General features: G+C 47.9%; 1 protein-coding gene across 2 annotated transcripts in view; it reads left to right on the forward strand.

The window, feature by feature from the left end:
* Window positions 1-1954: 1954 nt before the first annotated feature.
* The window catches only part of Ctdspl (CTD small phosphatase like), a 119455-nt gene continuing 97549 nt past the window's right edge, over window positions 1955-23860 (forward strand). For both annotated transcript variants that reach the window (XM_057767467.1, XM_057767468.1), the window contains exon 1: window positions 1955-2377. In XM_057767467.1, the coding sequence (XP_057623450.1) occupies window positions 2299-2377 (79 nt within the window). In that variant the 5' untranslated portion in view covers window positions 1955-2298. The remainder of the gene's footprint in view (window positions 2378-23860) is intronic.

Below are 23860 nucleotides of genomic sequence, written 5' to 3' on the forward strand. Positions count from 1 at the left end.
GGAGCTGCGGGATGAATTGATCAAGATATACATATGTGAAATATTCAAAGAATAAATTTTAAAAGAAAGGAAGGTGAATGGGTGAAGATGGTGGGGTGGGGGTTGAGGGACTTGGTGATTTCCGACCCGGAGAATGATAGAGGATGCCGGTAAGGAAAGAAGAATTGTTACTGCCGGGTCCCCCCTTCCCTCCCCCGCCCCGCCAAAATCACTGCTACAGAAAAAGCTAAGCAGGAATCTCCACACGTGTGAAAATCGCTTCCGGAGGCCCTTGATGTACCGATCCAGGCTTAAACACATGCCCAGGTAAGCCCAGACACAAGGTGGGACAGGCGTTAGACTGAGAAGGCAAGTCCTGGGCGCTACCTGGCTTTAATGAGTCTGCGCCTGCGAGGGCTAAGGAGGTCAAGTCGGGGGCGGGGGGAGCTACACGCTAAGGTTCGCCTTTCTCATCAAATGGATTTTTCGCGCTTCATGACTTGGCTGCCCCAAGGTACTCATCGGAGTCCCTAAGGTGCTTTGAGAAGAGCACTCCTGGGCGAGCGTACTCTAAGGGCACCTGGGACGCCCTTGGTCCCAAGATGTCACTTGCTTGGGTGTGGGAACAAATCGCTGTGGGAACAAATCGCTGACTTCTGGATCGGCAGCTCGTCCGTAGAAAGGCCTTCCTCGTGTTCCGGGCGCAGAAGTCCTGCCCCGGGGCAGTCTCCCACAGTGGGATTCTCCCGAAAGCACTCGCCTGCGAGCTCACACCCTACCAGAAGCGCTTCTGGAAGGTTCTTTCCATCTTTGCGGACGCTCGCCGGTGAACACACGGCTTGCCTACTGCCGGGATCCCACCCGCGTGGAAAAGTGAGCAAGTTCCACTGGGCCTCCTCTCTTGAAAGCCACCGCGGGGTGGGGTGGGGGAGGCATTTGCGCGCGCAAGCGGGAGAAGGGGCGGAGCCAGATGGTCTTCTCCAGCCCGCCCATACGTCACGAGCCTCGGCCCCGCCCAGGCAGCGGTGATTGGTAGGCAGGGCGCGCGAGCGCCCGAGGCCCACCCCCCCGCAGCGGTGCCCCGCCCACCGGTTGACAGGGATGCAAGTCTGGCCTGCAAGTTGGAACAAGAAGATGAGGGCGCCGAAAGGCTCAGACCCTCCAAAACTGGTGGCTGTTACCCCGGACCTGGCAGCAGCCAGACGCCCCAAGCTCTTGAGCTCTGGCCACTTTCCACCCTCAGCCACCCACATCTCCTTTCAGTCCCCAGAGGCACCCACAGCCCCACGTGCCAGGAGGTCTAGCCTCGAGGACGCACTGTTCCGCACAGCGACTCCCATCCCAATTGCTTCTGCGGACTGCACAGTGCGAGCCCGGTCTGCAAGACTCCCCGCGCACCACTCACCGCCTCCTCACTCCCAGCCCAGCATCCCCTCCGCCTGGCCGCACACCCTAGCTCTGCATCACCCCAACTCCGTGCCCGAACCCTTCCGCAGCCCCGCTCCCCTGCGGAACCCTCCGTTCCCAGTTCGAGCGGCAGGATGTCCCTCACCCGGAACCCACTAGCGACTGCAAACGTCTCCCACGACGTCTGGCCTGCGGGTGAATAAACCTCCCTGGGCCTCAGCAAGCGATCCCGCTGCACCAGGGCCTCCACCGCGTGCCCCGCTCATCCATTCCACGCTCCGCGGCCCACACCCCGATCGCTGAGCCCGCTTCTTCCCCCGGGCTCCACTGTACCCTCCCACCTACCCCGAGGCCCCCCGTGCCCCGCGCGGGCGCCGCAGCCCTCCGCCCCAGACCACACCCCGCGCACTGGGCCCCCGACTCGGCCCCGCACCCCTCTCCCGGGCGGGCGGGCGGGCAGCGCCGGCGGCGGTGGAGGCTAGTCCTCGGGCCGGGACACACCCACCCGCCCGCCCTCCCCGCTTTCCTCCCTCCCTCCTGCGCTCCCTCTCTCCCGCCCTCCCGCCCTAGCACAGCGCTCGCTCCTTTCCTCCGTCTCCCGCTCGCGCTTCCCGCGGCGCCGGGCCTCCCGCTCCGCCTCCCCGAGCGCGGCTCTCCCGGGCGCGGCTCCGGGGTTCATGCTGACGAGGCGGCGGCCGCTCCAGCCCAGCGGCGGCGGCGGCGAGAGCTGGGGCGCGGGCCCCGGCCTCCTCTCTCGGAGCGCGGGGCCGGGCGGCGGGCGCGCCCCGGCGGCGGCGGCGAGCGCCCCACCGCGCCGCGCTCCTGCGCGCCCCCTGCGCCGCGCCCCCGCGCGCCCCCCGCGCCTAGCTTGCGGGGGGCCGGGCCTGCGGGCGGCCGGCGCTGCGCGCACCCATGGACGGTCCGGCCATCATCACCCAGGTGACCAACCCCAAGGAGGACGAGGCCCGATCGCCCTGCGCCGGCGAAAAAGGTGAGGAGGGGCACGGGCAGCTGCCGCGAGGGGCGTGAGTGCACCCCACGTCGCCTGAGTTCTCGGTGTGCGTCCGCACGGGCGTGGGGGAGGGGTGCACCGAGCCGGGAGGGTGCGTGGGTGTGGGGTGCGCCTGGAGCAGAGGGAGGCTGCGAGGGTGCGTGTGCCAGCTGAGCTCGTGTGAGTGTGCATGAGCGGCCGAGAAGTTGGGATCGGGTGTGTGCACACTGCACAGAGCTGTTTTAAGTGTGCATGCGGTGCGTGTGACAGGTTGTGGGTGCACCTACGTGTGCGCGCAGTCCAGCTGGAAGATTGTAAGGGCGTGTGTGCTTCTAACAGATTGTGTGTTGCTGACAGGCTGTGTGGAGTTTGTGGTCTTATGTGGAGGTCTGTATGCATCTGACTGAGAGGTGACGGAGTGTGTGCAGAGCTGGAGGCTGGGGACGGTGGATGAGTATGTTCACTCCTGATGGAGTTGGTGTGCTTGTGATCGTGTGCCTATGCTACCCGACTGGCAGAACGAATGCACTGTGTCTCTCTACTGTAAGTGTGTGTGTGTGTGTGTGTGTGTGTGTGTGTATCCGCCACCCTGACCAAGAACCAGTGGGTACAGGAATGCACACAAGCTTGTGCACAGCACAGTGAGACCTTGTCTTGAGAATAGTTGGTTGTGCAAGTGGAAGAGGAGCTGTGCTGACCCCACAGCACCACACACGTACAGGCACACACGCACACTTCCTTCCTAGCTCTTGTCTCAGAGTGTGAGGAACTCCAAGGCCTGGCATCTCAGACCTCTGGTGATTGAGGTGGGGGTGGGGGCTCTAAGCAACACTCTGTTAGAGCTTTGGGGAACTGGTCAAGGACCCAACCGGCAATGCAGTGTTGCTCCTGGTTTGTTTGGGGGCATATTCTGGCCCTAGTCCCTTTCTCTGTTTACTTTTTGCTCTTTTTCTTGGTCTGTTGACTCCTGGGAACTGCCTGGAGTCACTGTGCGTCCTGCAGGTTGGACAGACTGTTTTGAAGAGCTGACCAATCTGACTTGGTTTGTTCTGGCGACTAACTCTTGCTTCACTGTTCTTCTGCCATGTGCAGGACAAACACCCCTGTCCCCTCCCCAAGGACCTGCTTGCTCCCTCCAGCCTGTGTGCCAGTGAAGTGAGCAGGGACTGCAGCCCCCCTGGGAAGTAGGATGAGGATGGAGGAATAGCCCAGCACCTCTCCCCAAGTAGGACCCCTGGACAAGCCAGGAGAATACAGAAACTCTCCAGAGGTCCCTTGGGTGGGGATTTGCCATCCATTTTCCCCTGTACACTGTAAACACTGCCTGCGTCTACAGACTGGTTTTCTAAACGTACAATAGAGAATTCAAACTCCCAGAAGCCTTTCATGCCCTATAAATGAGTTTTGAAAACCCTGCAAGAGGGTTTGGAGTGAATTCACGCCTGCCTGGGGCTTATGTGGATAGCCCCTCTGGAGTCTTGCCTTCCCACCATAGGGGCTGGAGTTTTGGGGACCCTGGCTGGGGATGTCCCCTCAGGTAGGGTCTCCGAGCTTGGTGAACCCAGTGGTCCTCTCTACTGTGGACTTGTAGCAAGAGCTGTGGCAGGCAGCTAGGGGATCCGCTCCAGCCTCTGAGCTGCAGTTTTGCAAACCCCCTCGTCCTCTGCCGGCTCAGGTTTCTGAAGCAGAGTCAGCCTATAGAAAAGCCAGACCTTGTAGGTGTTACTGGAGGTGCTTGCCTGTTTGGCTTGTTGACATTGCTTTCTGGACAGGCCTTTCATATCGTTAACAGTCGGTTTTGTTTGTTTCAGTGTCAGCTTGGTTACTTGTTAACCGATTAGGGGAATTCCACGCCTGCTGTCCTAGGGTGGGGTGCCTGGCTAGTAAAAGCCTTAAAATACCACTAACATGAGTTTTTTACTCCAAAAAGTTGATATAATTTTGATCATATGTAGTATAACAAAATACTTGAGAATCGTTGTTTTATCTATTTATTTTTAAAAATATTTTTGGCTTTGTTGGGGCCTGGCGGTGGTGGCGCACGCCTTTAGTCCTGGCACTTGGGAGGCAGAGGCAGGAAGATCTATGTGAGTTCAAGGCCAGCCTGATCTATAGTACCAAGACAGCCAAGCTACACAGAGAAATTTGGAGGAGAGGGGATTCAGGTTGTGCTTTGACAGTCCCACAGGTATGCAGCGTATCCTGATCATATCCGCCCCCAGCTCCCCTTAGCCCCCCCACCCCCAACACGCATTCCTCCCACCTTCATGTCTGTTCCTGAGAATCAAATTTGAAACAGATTCTTTAGAAGAATAAACCACCAAACGGGTTCAGCAGTGTTTCCAGCTTAAGTATGCTGGTATCTTTAGATAGGCAGAACATATTTTATATAATTTAAATGAAGACAGACAGTCATTTTGTCATTAAATATTGGGCCTGCAGAGTTTGGAAGTGTTTGTGGTATGAAAGTGATTGATGGTTTTTAAAAACGTTTGCTTTCATTTATTCTGTCAAGTAGGCATGACAGCGAACCAACCACTCTTGGGTTTGATGGCAGGGATAAAAGAAGCCGTATATCGAGAACTCTGCCCTGTGTACCAGTGTGCCACTGCTCCACAACATTTGTCTCAGTGTGGGTTTAGAAAGGAAGCTGGATGTGCTGGCAGCAAGTTGAATGACTGCTTGACACAGTATGTGTGGCTGTGTACTCAGAAATGGCTGTCGCTGTCACCTTAGCCTGTCTCTCTGGGCTGTTCCTTCCCATTGTGTGTGGTTGGGTTGATAGTGTGAGGCTCCGAGGAACCCTGTCCCCCAACAGGCTAACTCTCCCCACTTTGCGGTCACATGGCACCCAGAAAAGCAGACAAGAGGTAGGAATGAGAAAGCCACGGGAGAAGAAAATTGAATGGCAAGTGTGTCTGTGAACGACCATTCCCAGGTCATCTTGTTAAACACTTAGGTGACTTCCAGTGTTCAAAGCTGACATGTTTGGAAAACGGCTCCTCTCAATAAACTTGGGAGAAAATTAAAAAAAAAAAAAAAGTACAGGTTTTTCTTGTCGTTAATATTTATTTATTTGTATTTCATTTCTGTGGGTGTTTTGCTTGCATGTATGTCCATGTGCCATGTGTGTGCCTGCTACCTGTTGAGCCCAGAAGAAGGTGGTGTTTGATCCCCAGGAACTGGGGGTAAGGATGGTTGTTGTGAGCCACCATGTAGGTGCTGTAACTGAGCCCTCTGAAGGAGCAGCCAGGGCTCTTAACCAGCCCCAGGGGTGCAGGCATTTTCAAGAGTAATTTAATACTTAAAGTGTAAGGAATGCTTTTGGCTGCAAGTAACAGAAAACCAGGCTTCCGGCAGCCTAAGCCAGCTCCTCCTTAATGACAAGTGACTGCTGTGGCCCTCGGCAAGCAGCTCTGATGTTAGAGCCAGCATCACAGTGATTCTCGTGGCTCCCCCACCCCCACGTCGCATCCTGGCTGCAGCCCTGTAGTCACCAAAGTGTCATCCTCAAGGCAGGAAAGTGGACAGAGCCACTCATGTTCATCCCTCTTACCTGGAAAGCCAAACATTCCCAGGGGCTGCTCAGTAAACTTTTGTTCATGTTTAATTGGCCAGAACTGGATCACGTACGCTCCCTTAGCCTCAAGCAAAATCGAGGGAATTGTCTAGCCCATGTAGGAAAAAGAGAAGACCATAATAGAGGGGACCAGTGTCTCTGTGTCTCTGTTACAGAGGTGTCACCTCCTCTGCACTCAGAGACACAGTGCGATGATGTCACTGCTGACGGCATGGCTTGCTATAGCAACATTCCCAGCCACCCTGTGTCAACGGGTGAGTAAGGCTGGACCGTGGGCCCTCAGTCCTGCAGAAAGAATGCTCCCAGGCCATCGGACCAGACAAGTTCAGTTACATCTGAACATACAGACACGTGACTTTCTGAGACATTCCAGACCGAGAAATCTCAAGAATGACATAACAATGTGATCCTATCTTTTTTTTTTTTAAATCAAACACACAAAACTGAACAAATGTGTAGAAATACACACACAAAAATGAGACAAATGCACAGAGATGATTCCCCCGGGGCCAAGGCTGAGTGGCACGTGAGGCAACTTTGGCTCTTGGTTTCAAAACTGATGAAAATGTGCTTTTGTTTTATGGATGAATTTTTTTTTAAACTAAGAAAGGACATTTCCCCTAGCTCTTTGGAAAGAAATAATTTGAAGGAATTATACAATAACAAAACAAAACCCAAAGAAACCTCGATTAATATGCAGAAATACCCAGAACATTTCAATGTTAGCTCAACAGCTGATTGTGAGCGAACAGGCTTGCTGGAGGTTACCACAGGCTGGTGGATTTGTGCAGCTATTCAGGCCCAGAGTCCTGCGTCTGCTTCTCAGGAATGTTTGGGACCCTTATTCTCTTATTAAATATCATTCTAAACTTTTAAAATTTTATTTCGTGTGTATGGGTGTTTTATCTACATGTATGTGAGTGTACCGTGTGCATGTAGAGGCCGGTAGAGGGAGTCAGACCAAGGCTGGAGTCACACACTGTTGTATTGTCATGTGGGTGCTGGGACTTGAACCCAATTCTCTGAAAGAGCAGTTTTTAGTCATAACTGAGAGCCTCCAACCTTGGAGGTGCTGACAGAATTACAGCTAAGCCGTGATCATTTCAGACGACAGGATAGGCTGAAGGGAGGTTCACACTAACAGTTTGTCGTGGCGGTGTGAGGCAAGGTCAGGCTGCCCAGGAATTTTCTGTGTAGCCTTAAATTAGCCTGCACCTCCTAAATGCTGGGATCGCAGTCATGTGTCAGTGCACCCAGTTAATTCAGTTTTCAAAAGTAAACTTTTTGTCATGTTTGCTGTTGTTGTTATTGAGACAGGGTTTCCCATGTAGCCCTGTCTGTGTAGATCAGGCTGGCCACAAGCACAGCGATCCCCTGCCTCTGCGTCCCAGTGCTGGGATTAAAGGTGTGTGCTCCGCACCAGATTTAAATTAACCATGCCCAGCTTACACTTTTATTTAGGCATAACTGTAGATTATATGTTGTTACAAGAAATCCCACAGAGCCAGGTGTGATGGAACATACCTCTATACACAGAACTCCTGAGACCAAGATCACAGGTTCCAGGCTAACCTGTGGCAAGACCCTTTGAACAGGAAAGAAGGGAGAGGAGGGGTCACAGAGATCCTCTGTCTCCTCTGCCCTGATCCCCTCAGTGTTAATATTTTCAAGACTTTGAATGGCTTCCCAGCCAGGATGTTGAGAATGGCCTTATCGAGGCAGAAGTTACATACCAGGAGACGGCCTTTTCCCTCCTTCCCAGCTCGCCTCCTCAGCACACTGGCAACCCCTACTCTGTTTTCTCTTTCCAAAGTTTTGCCATTTCAGAAATGTTGGCTCGGTGCGATTGGACAGAATGTGGTCTTTTCAGTTTGCTCTTTTCCCCCAGTGTGATTCTCCACGGAGTCATTTGGTGGTTGCTCATGTAATAGTTGGGCTTTTCCTTTTCCTTGCTGTGTATTATTCTGCGGTGTGAACAGCCTGCAGTCTGATTGTTCATCCCCTGAAGAGAATCTGGGTTATTTCTACATTTGGGGTATTTTGAATAAAGTTGCTGTATACACGTATGAACATTTTAATGTAAATACAGTTCCTGGGTCATGTGATGGTCACAAATTTATTCACTTTTTTTTAATTTAAACTAAACTACTGTTTCCTTGAGTAAACATACCATTTTGCTTTCTTAATAACAAGTATAAGGCATCTGTTTCTCTAAAGCCTCTCGAGTATTTCATGTTGTCATTTTTAAAAATTATTTTATTACATTTATGTATATGATATGTCCTGTGCTGTCACTGTCCGCCTCATTCCCTGGAGACTGGGTCTCTCACTGAACCAGCCTAGTGACCAAGTCCCTGCTACCCTTGTGGCTCTGTTACACACAGCACTGAGGTTGCAGACTTGTACAGCCACATCTGGCTTTTTAAGTGGGTGCTGGGGTTTTGAGCTTGGTCTTCATACTTTACAGAAAGTACATTTCCCCACCAAGCCATCTCCCTAGCCCCAGCCATCACATTCTTAAAGGCAGAGAGTGGCCACGCATTGTATTTAAGATTGAATGATGCAGGCTCAGAAACAGTGGAGTAAGACACAGAACTCAGAAACAGACCCACAAAACAGATTTTAAACAAGTTCTCATGAAGAACAGGGTCTGTGAAGGTGGCCCAGCTGTTCAAAATGACTCCCCAAGCGTGAGAGCATGAGTGTCAATCCCCAGAACCCACGAAAAAGCCAGGCATAGGTTGACTCTAATCAGGGTTGTGTGATTCTCAGTAATGTGGGAGGTCCGTCTGTATATGATGCTCTTATTGGTTAATGAATAAAACTGCTTTGGCCTATGACAGAGCAGAATATAGCCAGGCTGGAAGAGGTATGGAAAGAGAGTAGGCAGAGTCAAAGAGAGGCCATGTAGTTGCTGAAGGAGAAGGACGCGTCAGAACCTTACTCCGTTAGAAATGGGTTAATTTAAGATGTAAGAGTTAGTTAGTAAGAAGCCTGAGCTAATAGGCCAAACAGTGTTGTGATTAATATAGCTTCTGTGTGATTATTTGGGTCTGGGAGGCCAGGAAACGGAGCAGTCTCTGTCTACATTCTAATAAGCAAATCCTATTAATGTTGCACTGTGCACTCTTCTTAAAGCACTTAGAAGTTTGGATGTGGATGTTCATGTGTTCCGTGTTAGCATGCAGACATATAGTTGCTGTTGTATACTTATCCTGTGTCCTTGTCGTTGAGCTCACTGATTTGCTGTGAGCCTTTCTGTGGATTCCTGCAAGTTTTGATGTAAGCTATCTTGTCAAGTAAGAATATTTGTTTTTCCTCGTTGGGGCTGTTTGTCTTGTATTTATTTTTCTTGCTTTATCACACTGACGAGAACATGGAACAGTGAATTAAGTTACTGGTGAGGATGGATGGATGTCTTCGCTTGCTCCTATCTTGGTTACTTTCGGGTTGTGGTAAAACCATGAGCGAGGTAACTCATGGTTTATTTGGGCTTAATGGTTCCAGCGGGGTAAGAGTCCCTCATGGTGGGGACAGACGGCAGCAAGCAGCAGGCATGACGGAGGACCAGAAAGCTGAGAGGTGAAGGGAGAGAGCCGACTGGAAATAGGTGTATGACTTCATACGTCAAAACCCACTCCCAGCCATGTACTTTCTTCCAGTCAGGCTGTACCATCCAAACCCTCCCAAAGCAGCTTCAGCAGCTCGGGATGAAGTGTTCAAATGCCTGAGACTATCAGGGCTCTTCCCCTCTGAACCAGGACAGCTCCCAGCTCCCAGAACCAACAGTTTCTACAGTAACTATAGTATCAGTCGTCAGAGTTTGTTTTGTATTGTTGTTTGTTTGCTTGTTTCGAGACATGGTTTCTCTGTGTAGCCCTGGCTGTCCTGGAACTTGCTCTGTAGACCAGGCTGGCCTCAAACTCACAGAGGTCCCTGATTTAATCCTGAGTACCAGAATTAAAGGCATGAGCCACTACCGCCTGGTCCAGTTGCTAGATTTTTAATTCTTTGGGTTGGTGAAGTTTCCTCTGTCTTGGGTTTTCTGAGTCTTAATACTGAAAATTTTCATAGGCTTTGCCTGCATAAGTGAGGACAGTCATGCTAATTGGTATGACAGTACATGTTGACTTTCAACTATAAACCCAGCCTGATATCCTTGAATAAACTGCTTCTATTGAGTAATTCTTTTCTAGGCATTGATAAACTGTCTGTGACACTGTCTACTGTTTCACTTATTTTTTTTTACTTATGTTGACTTTTCCTGACTTTTCCTCATGAAATATGTCAGGGAGCTCTCCGCCCTATGTTCTGGAACCAATTGTGTGGAATTAGCATGTTAATTTTCCACTGAAATCATCTGGGCCTGAAAATTTCTTTGGGGCAGTTTTTAAATCTCCAAATTCATTTTTTTTTTCAGTAGTTGCAGAGCTGTTTAAATAATCTCTTCCACACGGGAAGGCTTGCGATAGAGTGGCTTGCTTGAGGCTTTATACATTTCATTTCTGCTGACAAATGTCTGTGCATTGGGCCTTCGTAGTACTAATTCTCTTGCCGTCTTCCAGATGTGAACAGAATGAATAGCAATGAGGGCAGTGGTCATTTGTGACCCCGTATTATTATTTTCTGTCAGTCTTGTTAGGGGTATCTCAGTTTCCTTAGACTTTGTTCATGTTTTTTTCTGCTTCTCTATTTTTTTGTGTGTTCAGTTTTCTCATTTCTTTCTGCTGCTTGGTTTGGTTTGGGTTGGAGAGAGGTTCTGAGACCCAGGTGCCCTTTGGCCTTCCTGGTAAGTGCGTTTAGTACCGCGCACGTCTAAGCACTGCTGTAGCAATCCCCACGCATTTTGACATTTCCACTTTCATTCAGCTCCCTGTGATTGTTAAGTGAACCTTAATGTTCAGAAGAGCATCGGGTTCATGGTCAAATGGAGCAGAAAGCTCGACACAGCCCCCGGCGCCATGTGTGGGGCATCCTCCCCCACTGTCAGTATCCAGAGCCGAGCTGTGATTACAGTTTTATGACCCTGCATCTTCTCGTCATTATCGCCCAGCACAAGAAGTACACATTAGGGCTCACTGTCGCCATTGTCCGCTTTATGAGTTTAGATAAAGACGCAGTGATATGTGTCTACCGTTACAGCATCTAGCAGGATGATTTCACAGCCCTAAAAACCTTCGGTATTCACCCATCCTTCCCAACCCCCAGCCTCTGCCAGCTGCTGATCTTTTCTAGTGCGTCCATAGGTTTGCCGCCTCCTCCTCCTCCTTTTTCTTCCTCTCCTTCTTCTTCTTCCTCTTCCTCCTCCTCATTCTTTTTTGTGTCTTTTTTGTGTTTGTGTGTGTGGATTTTTTGAGACAGGGTTTCTCTGTATGACAGCCCTGGCTGTCCTGTAACTAGCTCTTTGTAGACCAGGCTGGGGACACACCCACCCACAGAGGAATTCTTTCTTAAAGATTTATTTTATTTGTAATCATCTATCTATCTATCTATCTATCTATCTATCTATCTATCTATCTGTGTGTGTATATGTGTGCAGATGAATATAAGGACCAGAAGTCAGCATCAGATGTCTTTCTTCAGGCTGTTCCCTTTGTTTTTTGAGACAGGGTCTGTTATTGGCCTGGAGCTCACCAATTAGGCTAGTCAATGGCCACTGAATCCCAGGAATCTGCCCCTCTCTGCCTGGCCAGTGCTGGGCATACAAGTGTGTGGCACCGTGCTCTGCCCTTCAATCTGGGTTCTGATGATCAACTCAGGTCTTTGTGCCTCACAGTGTGTGGCACTGCGCCCTGCCCTTTAATCTGGGTCAACTCAGGTCTTTGTGCCTCACAGTGTGTGGCACCGTGCCTTGCCCTTTAATCTGGGTTCTGATGCTGGAACTCAGATCTTCATGCCTGCTCTTTAATCTGGGTTCTGACAATCAACTCAGGTCTTCATGCCTTCACAGTGTGTGGCACCGTGTCCTGCCCTTTAATCTGGGTCAACCCAGGTCTTCATGTCTGCACAGTCAACACTTTCTGACAACGCTCCCTTCCCCATCCCCTCAGATCCTCTTGTTTTTGGTGTGGAGTAACATCGTGCTCGGTAGATGTGTGACAGTTTAGTCATAGTTCACTCCTGGAGGGACAGCAAGGTCGCTCTGAGCAACTGTGTCCACGTCTTTGGTAGAGATGAGTTTTCAATTCATTTGGGTCAAAACCCATATGAGCTTGTTGTGCTAAGCATATTGGGTTTAATTGTAAAGGAAACAGCTGTGCTGTTTTCCTAAGAGGCTGTATGATCGTTAGTTTTCATTAGTTTAATTATGATGCATCCTGGCATGGATTTCTTTGATTTGTTTATTGCCAGTTCATTTTGCTTCTTGGGGTTATATCTCTGGCCAAATTTGGGGAGTTTTCAGCCATTATTTCCCTAAGTCCTTTTCAGCACTACCCATTCTTATTCCCTGAGACGCAGTGACACCAATTTTTTTAAAATTAAGACTCAGTTATTTTTATTTTATGTGTATGGATTTTTGCCTCTGTGTGTGTGTGTGCATCACAAATGTATATGGTGCCTATGGGGGCCAGAGGGCACAGGACCCTCTGGAACCAGAGGTGTAGAGTATTGTGGGCCACTCTGTGGCTGCTGGAAACGGAACCTGGGTCCTCTGCGAGAGCAGCAGTTTTAAGTACTGAGCCGCCTCTCCAGCCTTCACGGTCCCTTTTGTTACTGAAGTCCTGAAGGTTAGTCAATGCTGTTCTGGTGACTTCTTCCCTTTCAATTTCCTCTTGTTCAAAGTGGGTAGTTTCTGGTTTTTTCCCTTTGAGCTCTGCTGTAGAAGCTACCCACTGGGATGTTTTCCTCATGCCTCTTTCATGGGTGTGGCGTGGTGTGTGCACATGGGCATGAGGCTGACACCAGCTGTCTCCACGTGTCCTCCACTTACATCCTGAGGCAGAGTCTCTCACTTGAACCCACAGCTCACTATTTTTTTCTAATCTAGCTTGCCATCTTGCTCCCAGGAGCCCCTTCACCCTCTGTGCGCTGGGATCACAAATACATCACCATGCCCACCCAGAATTTACATGGCTGCTGAGGAATCTGAACCCTGGTCCTCACACTAGTGTGGAAAGGGCTCGATCCAGTGAGCCATTTCCCAGGCCCCAGCCATGGGCCCTTTCATTCTAAGTTTCTGTTTCTTCTGTATAATTTCTTCACTGTGAGGCTTTCTGCCCCCTCCCCTCCCCCCATTTGTTTCCAGTGTGCTTCCGTTACTTGTTGAGGCATTTTTATCGTGGCCACTTTGAAGTCTTTGTCAAGTGAGCCTACCATCTCTTTATCGTGGTGTCTCCATCTGCTGATCGCTCTTTTTCGTTCAGTTTGAGATGTCCTGGGTTTCGGTATATATAACAAGGGAATTACGGTCAAAATCTGGAGATCTTCATGTTACGACAAGACTCTGGGTCCTGTTTAAGCCTTCCGTCTCTCCATTGGCCTCTTCTGACGGCTGCTGGGCAGAGAGGGAGTTCAGTGTCCACGTGGTCTTTAATAAGTTACAAGGGACTGGCCTCATTATCTCGATGGGTGTTGAAAGCCTTGGCTCTTCCCACGCCTCTGGTGATACCATCCTAGAGGAAGGGGAAGCGTCTTCCTACTGAGTCAGGGTGGAAGGCCCCACTGGCCACGTGGTCGCCACTTACATCTCTGGGCTCCTCACCAGCCCTGCTCTGTACATGGCCTTCTTTGTCGCCATCAGGGCTAGTGACTTAGCTCCTGATGAGAGTGGAGTTCTTGGTTAGTAGCCCTCAACTATTTACTGGTATTTATGGGGCGGGTCCACGAGGGCGTGTGTGTGTGTGTGTGTGTGTGTGTGTGTGTGTGCATGCGTGGTGTTTGGTTGCAAAGCGGTGATTATTATCTGGAATATTTTGGTTTCACCAGATTTTCCTTTCATTATTTGGCCTCTGGGTTGCATAGAAAAGCCTTTCTGGGACTCTTACCTGTAGCCGCGCTTTTTGTCTATCATATGAAACTCCTCGGGCAGTGGGTCTTAGGGGTCCCCAGGGAAATCGCCGTACTGTTCTTCAAGCCTCATGGTCGCTTCCTGATTTGCCTTCTCTCTGCTTTCCAAGATTGGCTTGTTTGTCCCTGACACAAAGTCAGAGGGTTAATTGTGTTTAGTGGGAAGGAGAGGAAGTGAGTTGAATCTACTCCGTCTTCCTGGAAGTCCCTCAATTAATGTTTAATCTCAGCCAAATCAAATACTGATTTATGTAATGGTTTTGACACAGGGCGTCACTCCGTGCCACCAAGTTGGCTTCGAGCTTGCCGTTCTCACACCTCAGTGCCGAGGCGACAGGCACGCATGAGCAGCCAAATTAGATACTTTAAAGACCAGAGTGGGAAAAGTTGTCCTTTTGAGGTTCATTGCAAGGGTGCGAGATGGCTCAGTGTATAAAGATGCTGCCCACCCACCTGACAAGCTGTGTTTGATCCCCAGGACACGCGTGGTAGAAGGAGAGAACCAGGAAGTTGTCCCTGACCTCCACACATGCCCTCTTCTGGGCACCCACCCTGGAAATCAATACATGTAAGAGATCTAGATATACATTTTAAAGACTTGTTTATTTTTAATTTATGCGTACAGGTGTTTTACTTGCATGTATGGCTGGGCACCGCTTGCATGCCTGGTGCCTACAGAGGCCTGTCAACTGGAGTTACAGATGGCTGTGAGCCTGTATATGGCTGCTGGGAATAGAACCAGGGTCCTCTGCAAGAGCAGCCAGTGCTCCCTGTCACTGAGCTATCTCTTCAGTCCCAAATACTTATACTTTCTTTAAAAAAATAAAGATTTATTTCAATATTATGCAAGTGAACAATGTAAAAGTCAAATTCTCTTACTGCTTTCAATATCTTAAAAATTCTTAGCTGTTTTAATCCCAGCACTTGGGAGGCAGTGGCAGGCAGATTTCTGTGAGTTTGAGGACAGCCTGGTCCACATAGCAGGTTCTAAGTCTGCCAGGGTAAAATAGTTAGACACTGTCCATGAAAACAAAAAACAAAGAAACCCCACAGTAGCTCAGAATCGAGTATAGTAGAGGGTTATTTATTTAGGGGTAGACTCACAGATCACAGTCCTCTGCTTGAACCGGGAACAGCAAGGGAACCCCGCAGTCGAAAGAGAGAGGAGATGCGCTTTTTATAGGCATATATAGTATAAGAAGCCCCGCCCGAGTGGGCGGATAGCTTAAAGGCTACAGGATAGCTTAAAGGATTTCCTACAGCACCCTGCCGCCCCCGCCCTTTGAGACATCAGGATGGGGTTCTCAGAAGAGACCTCACACTGTAGATTTTAATTTTCAACCCCTTTTGTCCTGTGAAAGGGGCAGGCTGGCAATGGAGGAAGAGACAGGGTCATGTGAAGGGGGCTCAGGTCACTGGACCTTCCAGCCGGTAAGTGGCAGAGAATGGGAGAGAACTGGCCACAAGTGCGTCTGCACACATGTGTAAACACTGTACATGTAAACATTCCTCCCCCACTGCTCCAGAGGAGGAGACAGTACCCAGGAGAGGAGTCTGGAAAGGACGATTGTTGTAATAGGAGCGGCGGGGCTGCGTCCCAGGCACCCGGCCACCCGCATGGCTTATGCCCCAAAATAATTACACGGAAATTGTATTCTTTTAATCACTGCCTGGCCCATTAGTTCCAGCCTCTTATTGGTTAGCTCTTACATATTGATCTAACCCATTTTTAATATTTTGTGTAGCCCCACGAGCTGGCTTACCAGGGAGGATCTTAACCTGCGTCTGTCTGGAGTGGGAGAATCATGGCGACTCCTGACTCGGCTTCTTTCTCCCAGCATTCTGTTCTGTCTACTCCACCCACCTAAGGGCTGGCCTATAAATGGGCCAAGGCAGTTTCTTTATTAAATGAAAGTAACTCCTCCATCAGACGATGGATCCTCCTGGGTAATGGTGAAATTATAATGAACACTCAGAACTTATTTTCCATGTCTTACATACTTTCTCGTCAGATGCTTAAAGTTAAGAGGGGGGCATGGGTGTATGCTGGGCGGGGGTTAAAAATCCCTTTTGTGGGCTGAGAAGATGGACTCAGTAGAAAAATCATTTGCTCTATAAACTAGAGGACCAAAGTCCTACCCATGTCTCTGCCAAATGGGAGTGGTGACTTGCCTCTAATCCCAGCAATCTAAAGGTGGAGACAGGATCCCAAGAGCAAGCTGTCTGGCCAGACTGCCTGAGAGACCCTGTCTCCATGAGTAAGGTAGAAGCAGTCAAGGATGCTACCAACGTCAGCCTCAGGCCTCCAGACACGTGCACATTCTTGTGAATGTGAGCCTCCCACACACATAGACACACACTCTTTTCTCCTTACCTTTAAATACATCTTTCCTCTCCAATATAAAAAAAAATGGGAATACATAAGTGATTTGACATGAAGTTAGGTGACTGCTTGTCTTGCCAGCTCCGTGCTAACAACGTACAGCAAAGCAAAGGCTCTGGAGCCCCTGGAAGCTGTAGGTTACTATGTGGACATTGATGTTTGAAATCACAGCTGCAAACACGGATTGTACAATCCTCCTGAACCAGAACCTAATCAAAACCCGCCTTTATGGTGCCTAGGATTACACAACAGTGCGTGTTGGTTCTGAGGAGCTGTGTTAAATCAAAAACTGAAAGGTTTCTTTGTAATTATAATTTGTATTAAGGCTATTTGCCAGAATGTTCCCCAATCCTTGTACTGTAGAACGCTTTATAAATGGAAGCAAAGTGGCTGAACATTTGATGGCTGAAGCTATTCTTGCTTTTCAAAATTAGTACGTAACCAAAGACCGCAGGGCGATGTTCCAGCATCCTAAGAACAAACTGCTTTACCTTGTCAACATGGCTTGATAAATGTAGCCTTGGAGGGCCAGGAAGAAAGAATATAGTGCTCCAAATTGTACTTTATGTATTCCAAGCCAGACTTGGCTTGCATGCTTGGATGTTTGTGCTGTGTTGAACTTGCTGAAGCCCAAGACAGAAACCATGGAACTCTGAGTCCAAAGACCTCAGTCAAGGCTGTATTTTCTTTCCCCTTCTTCAGGAAATAGAATATATCCACTTATGTTTTGTTTACAGTAGTATATTTAATGGCAGTCATCAAGCAATTCAAAAATCTGTATCGTTGTTAACTTTGTTTAATGTATAAGCGCCAGCAACTGGGGGGTGGGTGGGGGGGAAGTGTATTCATGTATGTGTGTGTGCAGGTGTGTTCATATGTGTGCATATACAGCTGCTTACTCGTGTGTGCATATGCAGATGGAGACCAGAGGTCACCCTGAGGTTTGCTTCCTCAGGTTCTAGTCACCTTGCTTTTTGAGACAGGGTTTCTTGCTTAGCCTGGCTGTCATTAGTTTAGCCAGACTGGTCAGCTGGTCAGGTCGCCAGCCCCAGAGATATCCCTGTCTTCACCTTCCCTCCTCTGAGATGACAAGCTCTGCTCTTTGTGGGTGGTGGGGAATCTCACTCCAGTCCTTGTGCCTCCAAACCTTTACTAACTGAGCTAACCACCTCCCCAGTCCGAGAATTAGTTTTTCTTCTCCATGGGAGGCCCTAGCACTGCCATAGGCCTGACTTCTTCCCTGAGTGATTTCTGGGCTTCTTTTTGTTCTTCTTTGAAGCAGGGTCTCCCTGTCTAGCCCAGGCTGGTCTGGAGCTCACAGTTCTGCTTCAGCCTCCCAAGTATTCAGCCTCCAAGTATAGGCATGTACTTGTCACACTCGATCGCCTTGATTGATTTGACATTTAATATATGTGTCAAGGTAAATTTACAGAGAGTAAATTTACAGAGGTTTACAAAGCTGTGTGAGCCTTGACAAAGACAACCGTGAAACCACCATCTCTATCAAGATAAAATGTTTCTACTGGACCCAAGATATTCTCCCTGGCAGTTCCGTTCTGATTCCAAGCCAGTGACAATCCCTGTTGATAGGCTGCTTATCTGTTTTTGATATTGTCATTTCTCTTGAGTGGCTACTGGCGTCTTATCAAGCTGGGCCTTTTGGTATTTTGTTTGTATTGGCTCTGGAGACAGAACCCAAGGCTTCGTGCTTGTTAAGCACACACAGCTGTCCCGAGCCTGACATCCTGATGATGCTGAGACTCTTGCTTTAATTTTAAAATTTTCAACTAGGTTGTTTGATTTCTTATCATTGATGTCTTTTAAATATAAATTGAGATTCACGTATTTTATTTTCTATGTGTTTTGTGAATAATTTCTTACAGAGAATGTAGTGCTGGGGAATAACCCAGGCCCTTGCACATCACATGCTAACCCCCCCATCCTACCTCTGACAGCCCAGCCATGTCTTCCTTTCTCCCAGGGGAGTCCATGTGGTTAAAGAAACACACACACACACACACACACACACACACACACACACCAGCTAAGAGCTCTTGCTGCTCTGATAGAGGACCTGGGCTTAGGTCCAGTAGATCAGATGTCCTCTTCTGGCCTCTGTGGGCACTGTATACATATGATGCACAGACGCACATGCAGGCGAAACACCCATACACATAAAATTAACATAAATCTTTTATGTTAGAAAAACACATAATGTAAAATTTTACTATCTTAAAGTATACAGTTCATGGGTACCAAACACATTCCTACTGTTGTACAGCCATTACTCCATCCATCCCCATAATTCTTTCATATTGTAAAACTGAAAGTATCGGTTAAGTGGTAAATTGGTATTTTCCCTCTCTCCATGTCCCCTAGCAATCACCGTACTGCCTTCTGTCTTTGTTCTTTGGTTTTCCACCCTTCCTTTTATCTTTTGGGAACTGGTTTGCGACCCTTTAGCAGAACACCTTCGGGCTCCATCCATGATGTAGTTTAGTTATATGTCAGAATTTCCTCCCGACATACAGTGTTATGTCCAAAGGAAGACGTGAATATTGTCCATCTTTAATTTTTTTTTAAAGATTTATTTATTTGTTTGTTTGTTTGTTTATTATGTATACAACATTCTGCCTCCATGTATGCCCACACACCAGAAGAGGGTGCCAGATCTCATTACAGATGGTTGTGAGCCACTATGTGGTTGCTGGGAATTGAACTCACGACCTCTGGAAGAGCAGCCAGTGCTCTTAACTACAGAGCCATGTCTCCAGCCCGTCCATCTTTAATTTTAAAGGTGGATGATGGCATTCACTTGCCTGTATCTGGCTTCTTTGCTTTCCCCTGTTTGTGGACGCTTTGGTTGCTTCTGTGGTTTAGCTTTAATGAATGCTGCTATAAACCTTGGGGTACAAACATTTTGACTTCTCGTTTTGAGGTTCAGGGTTTATGCTTATGTGTAGAATCGCTAGACCATCTGGCAGTTCTGCTTGGCATGTTCTGAAGCCCCTCCATGCTGCTTTTCCAAGCATCCCGACAGCACGAGGATCCCAGCATCTTCTGAGCACACTAGTTCTTTTTCTGGGTTTTGTTTGCTGTGCTTGCTTGCTTGCTTGCTTGCTTGCTTGCTTGCTTGCTTGCTTGCTTGCTTGGAGTCAGGGATGGTTGGGACAGACTTCCTCTATATCCCAGGCTTGAACTCCTCTGGGTCCTCCTGTCTCCCTCTCCCAGAGTGCTGAGGTCACAGCATAAACCACCAGGCCTGGCTTTTCTGGTTTTTTGGTTGCAGATATCCTCACAGCTGTGAGTGCTGCTCTCCAGAGTTGGGACTTCTAATTTGGATCAAGTCTAGCTTGAATCATGGCTACAGTGTCATGATGGCCTCACTGTTATAAAGACTTTCTCTCTGGGCACGCCTTTAATCCCAGCACTCAGGAGTCAGAGGCTCGCAGATTCCTATGAATTCAAGGCCAGCCTGGTCTACAAGAGCAAGTTCCAGGACAGGCACCAAAGCTACAGAGAAATCCTGTCTTAAAACAAAGCAAAACCAAAGACTTTCTCCTAGGTTTTTTGGAGGGGAAGGAAGATAAAAGCAGTTTACATCATTCAATTTTTAAACTGTTTTAGGTAAAATATATGGTGTAGGCTGAGGTCTACTTGTTTTCTTAAAGTTTTTTGTTTGTTTGACAGGGTTTCTCTGTGTAGCCCTGGCTGTCCTGGAACTCACTTTGTAGACCAGGTTGGCCTCGAATTTAGAGAGATCCTCCTTCCTCTGCCTCTGGAATGCTGGGATTAAATTTGTGGGTCACCATGCCCAGCTCTTAAAGATGTTTTAAGATAGGCTTAAGCCTAAGGATTAGGAAAGAGCCGTACAGAGGAAAACAGTCACCCGTAAGGAAGGGAGGTTCCTGAAGGGAGAGCCATCCACCTTGGTTTATTGAGATAGTATCTACCACTGACCTCATTAAATAGGTTGGACTAATAGCCAGCAACCTACCTGTCCCCACCTCCCCAGCACTGGGATTTCAAGTGTGCACCATCAAACTGGACTCTTTAAAAAAAATGGATTCTGGGGATCAAATTCAAGTCACTTTACCAACTGAGCTATCTCCTCAGCCCCAGGTGTTGAATGAATATCATTGAGCCTTCATTTCATAGCAAGTGGTAAATACCATATAGAGTTATTATGAGAATTTGTAACACGTGAAAGGCATTTGCCAAACATATAAACATTTAGCAAACACATCGTAGATTAATCACTATTGTTATCTCTAATTGCTTACTTGGTAAATATTTGTTGAGCAATGCTCTGTCCTGTTCAGCCCCAACAGATTCCAGAACACACATGCCAATAGACCTAGCTATTTTATTTGAAAAAAAAAATGGTTACATTTAGTGTGTGTGTGTGTGTGTGTGTGTGTGTGTAAGCGTTCATGTTCATGTGTGGAAGTCAGCGGACAACCTGCAGGCACTGGTCTCTCTACCATGAGGGTCCCAAGGATCAACTCAGGTCATCAGGCTTAGTGGCAAACACCTTTACTCACTGACCGTCTCTCTGGTTCAGGCTGTTTTATTTGGCTTGATCATAGTGCTCTAGGGATAGGATGTAGAAAGAGCCACGGATGCTCTGACTTCATGATTGACATGTGTTAAGCTCACTACACGTGCGTCTTGTTTCATGCTACTTTAGAAGGTCAATACTGTCCACCATGTGGCAGAGGAAACCAAGTCTCAGAGGAGTTAAGTAACTCTGATGTAGCTGTGCACCTACCTGATTGGAAAGCCAAGAGTTAATCCTAGTCTGTCGGGCCCTGATGTTTAAAGGAAACTTGAAAAATACACGGGAGCTACTACAAGCCCTTCCGATGTATGTCTTGAAAGACAGCAGCTACCCTTCTCTGGAAGATTCCTCTCCTCTGCTCCTGCCACAGGCGGCATTTTTAATGGAATGCGTTCTTTGGCTCACCCAAGATGACAGAGCACATTCTCTTAGGATGTGGTTTTTTCTGTCTGTTATCTGTATAATGAACTGTTTCCTAGATTCTTGCTGCTGTCTCTTGACACTCTTCAAGTCATCTTACGAACCATAAATGCCGGAAGTGAGAGACATTGAAATTTATCATAAAGTCAAGACTCCTGGGGCTGGAGAAGTGGCTCAGCTAGTACGGTGCTTGCCACACAAGCATGAGGGCCTGCATTCAATCCCCAGAACCGTGTACATAACCAGGATTAACTATATACACTGCCCTGGCGAGGCAGAGACAGGAGAAGCCTTGGGGCTTCCCCAGGTAGTGTAGCCAAACCGGCCAGCACTCAGAACATTAAGAGACCCTGTCTCATAAAACAAGGTAGAGAGCAATTAAGGAAGATACCTGAAGTCAACTTCTGGTCTTCATATGCATGTACAGGCATGCACACACACACACCCCTCACAAAGATCCAGTACCATTGATTTCTGTGTGCATTTGTGTTTTGCCATGGGGTGTCACATCCCCTGGAACTGGAGTTACAGACAGATGTGAGCTGCCATGTGGTTACTGGGAATTGAACCCTGGTTCTCTGGAACAGCAGTCAATGCTTTTAACCACTGAGCCATCTCTCCAGACCCTACCATTAATTTCTAAACCCACTGAAGAAGTGATTCCCTGCCTTCATTTGTTCCAACCACATCGTTTCTAGGTATATAATTAAACAAAAGAGGAAGTTTTTGTTGTTGTTGTTGTTGTTGTTGTTTTTGTTGAGCCAGGGTCTCACTAGGTATCTTTGGCTGTCCTTGAAGTCACTGTTAGACCAGGCTGGCCTTGGAACTCACACAGATCCGCCTGCCTCTGCCTCCCAAGCACTAGGATTACAGGTGTCTGTCTACCCTGCACCTAGGTGGGATGTCCTCAATAGGGAAACAACATGCCAAGGAGGCTCTTAAAGACGGTCAAGTCCCGTTGTATTGGTCAGAGTTCTTTTCTGGAAACCACAGACCATGGACCCCACCTGCTCATGATTTAATGTAGGATATCTCTATTACAGTGCTGGCATTGTCTGAAATGAATTTAATTTTATAACTTTATTATAAAAATAAAAGATCATTTCTCAAAAGCCCACTGGCTTCTCTTTGGAGAAGCAGGACTGAGATCTGGTTGGAAGAAATCATAGAAAAGCAAAATTCTAAATAAATACATTGAGGCATACTTAATGAGATAAAAAGGAATGTATGAGACTCTCGCTGTTAGCAGTACAAAATATTTTATTGTCTGCAATGTGTGTACATATGTGCATGCATATGTGTTTATGCGTGTGAGTGAGGGCATGCCCCAGAGCATATGCAGAGACCAGAGGACAGCAGATATTGTTCCTTGATGCCCACCTTGGCTGGGCCAGGTTGGCTGGCCTGGGATTCTGTCTCCACCTCCTGTCTCGCTCTAGGAGTGCTGGGATTGCGCATATGAGCTGTCCTGCCTGCCTTCGTGAGTGTTCAAGGGATTGGAGCCTGCACAGCGAGCTCATCACCCACTGAGCCATCTCTCCAGTCCTCTGTAATGTCTTCTTAACGATGGCTTTTTAAAGACAAATGTGTCAAAACACTAAAATTCTCTAGAGATGGGTAGTTGGATACATAGGCCCAATGTGTGTCTGCTAAATTTATTCCCTGTATTTCTCATAGGTTTAAATTTTTCATAATAAAAAAAGATTAATCCTGGACTCTAGTTGAAGATTAGCATCAATTTTTAAAGACTTTACTTCTGTATATGGACATGAATTCCACAACGTGGGGAAGATGCAGTCATTGTGTTTAGTTGGTTCTTCTCCCAAAAGGAGAGTGTTCAAGAGGATTGTGGGCAGTTTAGGATGAGCTTTCCCTCAGGGAGTTGAACTCGGTGCTAACACAGCTGTCCCGGGCTGTGCAGTGGGCCACATCAACCCTCAGTCCTGGATTTCTTCAGGTGACCTTCCAAAGGATGTTGTAACGGTTTGCTCAGTAGCTTGACTTTGTGTCAAGCACCAGCTACAAAAAATGCCTTGAACGTCCTGTTTATGAATGTGCAGTCTGATGGTCTGCGCATGTCACCAGAGGGTAGATTGCCTAATGTGCTGGTTCCACTCTGTTACCCCAGGGGGTTATTTTAGGAATCAAGGACTTGAACTGTTCAGTCAAGTTCTTTATATTAAGGAAGGCAAACATTATTTTAGAGAGGGAACAAAGACATCTGTGAAATAAAAAGTCCAGACAAGTCCACTTGAAACAGCGTTTCTCAACCTTCCTAATACTTCCTAAACCTCAAGTTCCTCATGTTGTGGTGATCCTCAACTATTAAGGTATTTCATTGCTACTTCCTTACTGTAGTTTTGTTACTGTTATGAATCATAATGTCAATATCTTATATATAGCCCGTAAGGAGGTCATGACCCATAAGTTGAGAACCACTGTCTTAGGAGCAATTCAGCCAAAACAAAACAAAACAAAAATTCCTGTTTGAAGACCCTTACTGTCCATAGCATGGAAGCCCATTATGATTAA

Source organism: Chionomys nivalis, chromosome 4 (assembly GCF_950005125.1).
Source record: "Chionomys nivalis chromosome 4, mChiNiv1.1, whole genome shotgun sequence".
NCBI classification, from domain to species: Eukaryota; Metazoa; Chordata; class Mammalia; order Rodentia; family Cricetidae; genus Chionomys; species Chionomys nivalis.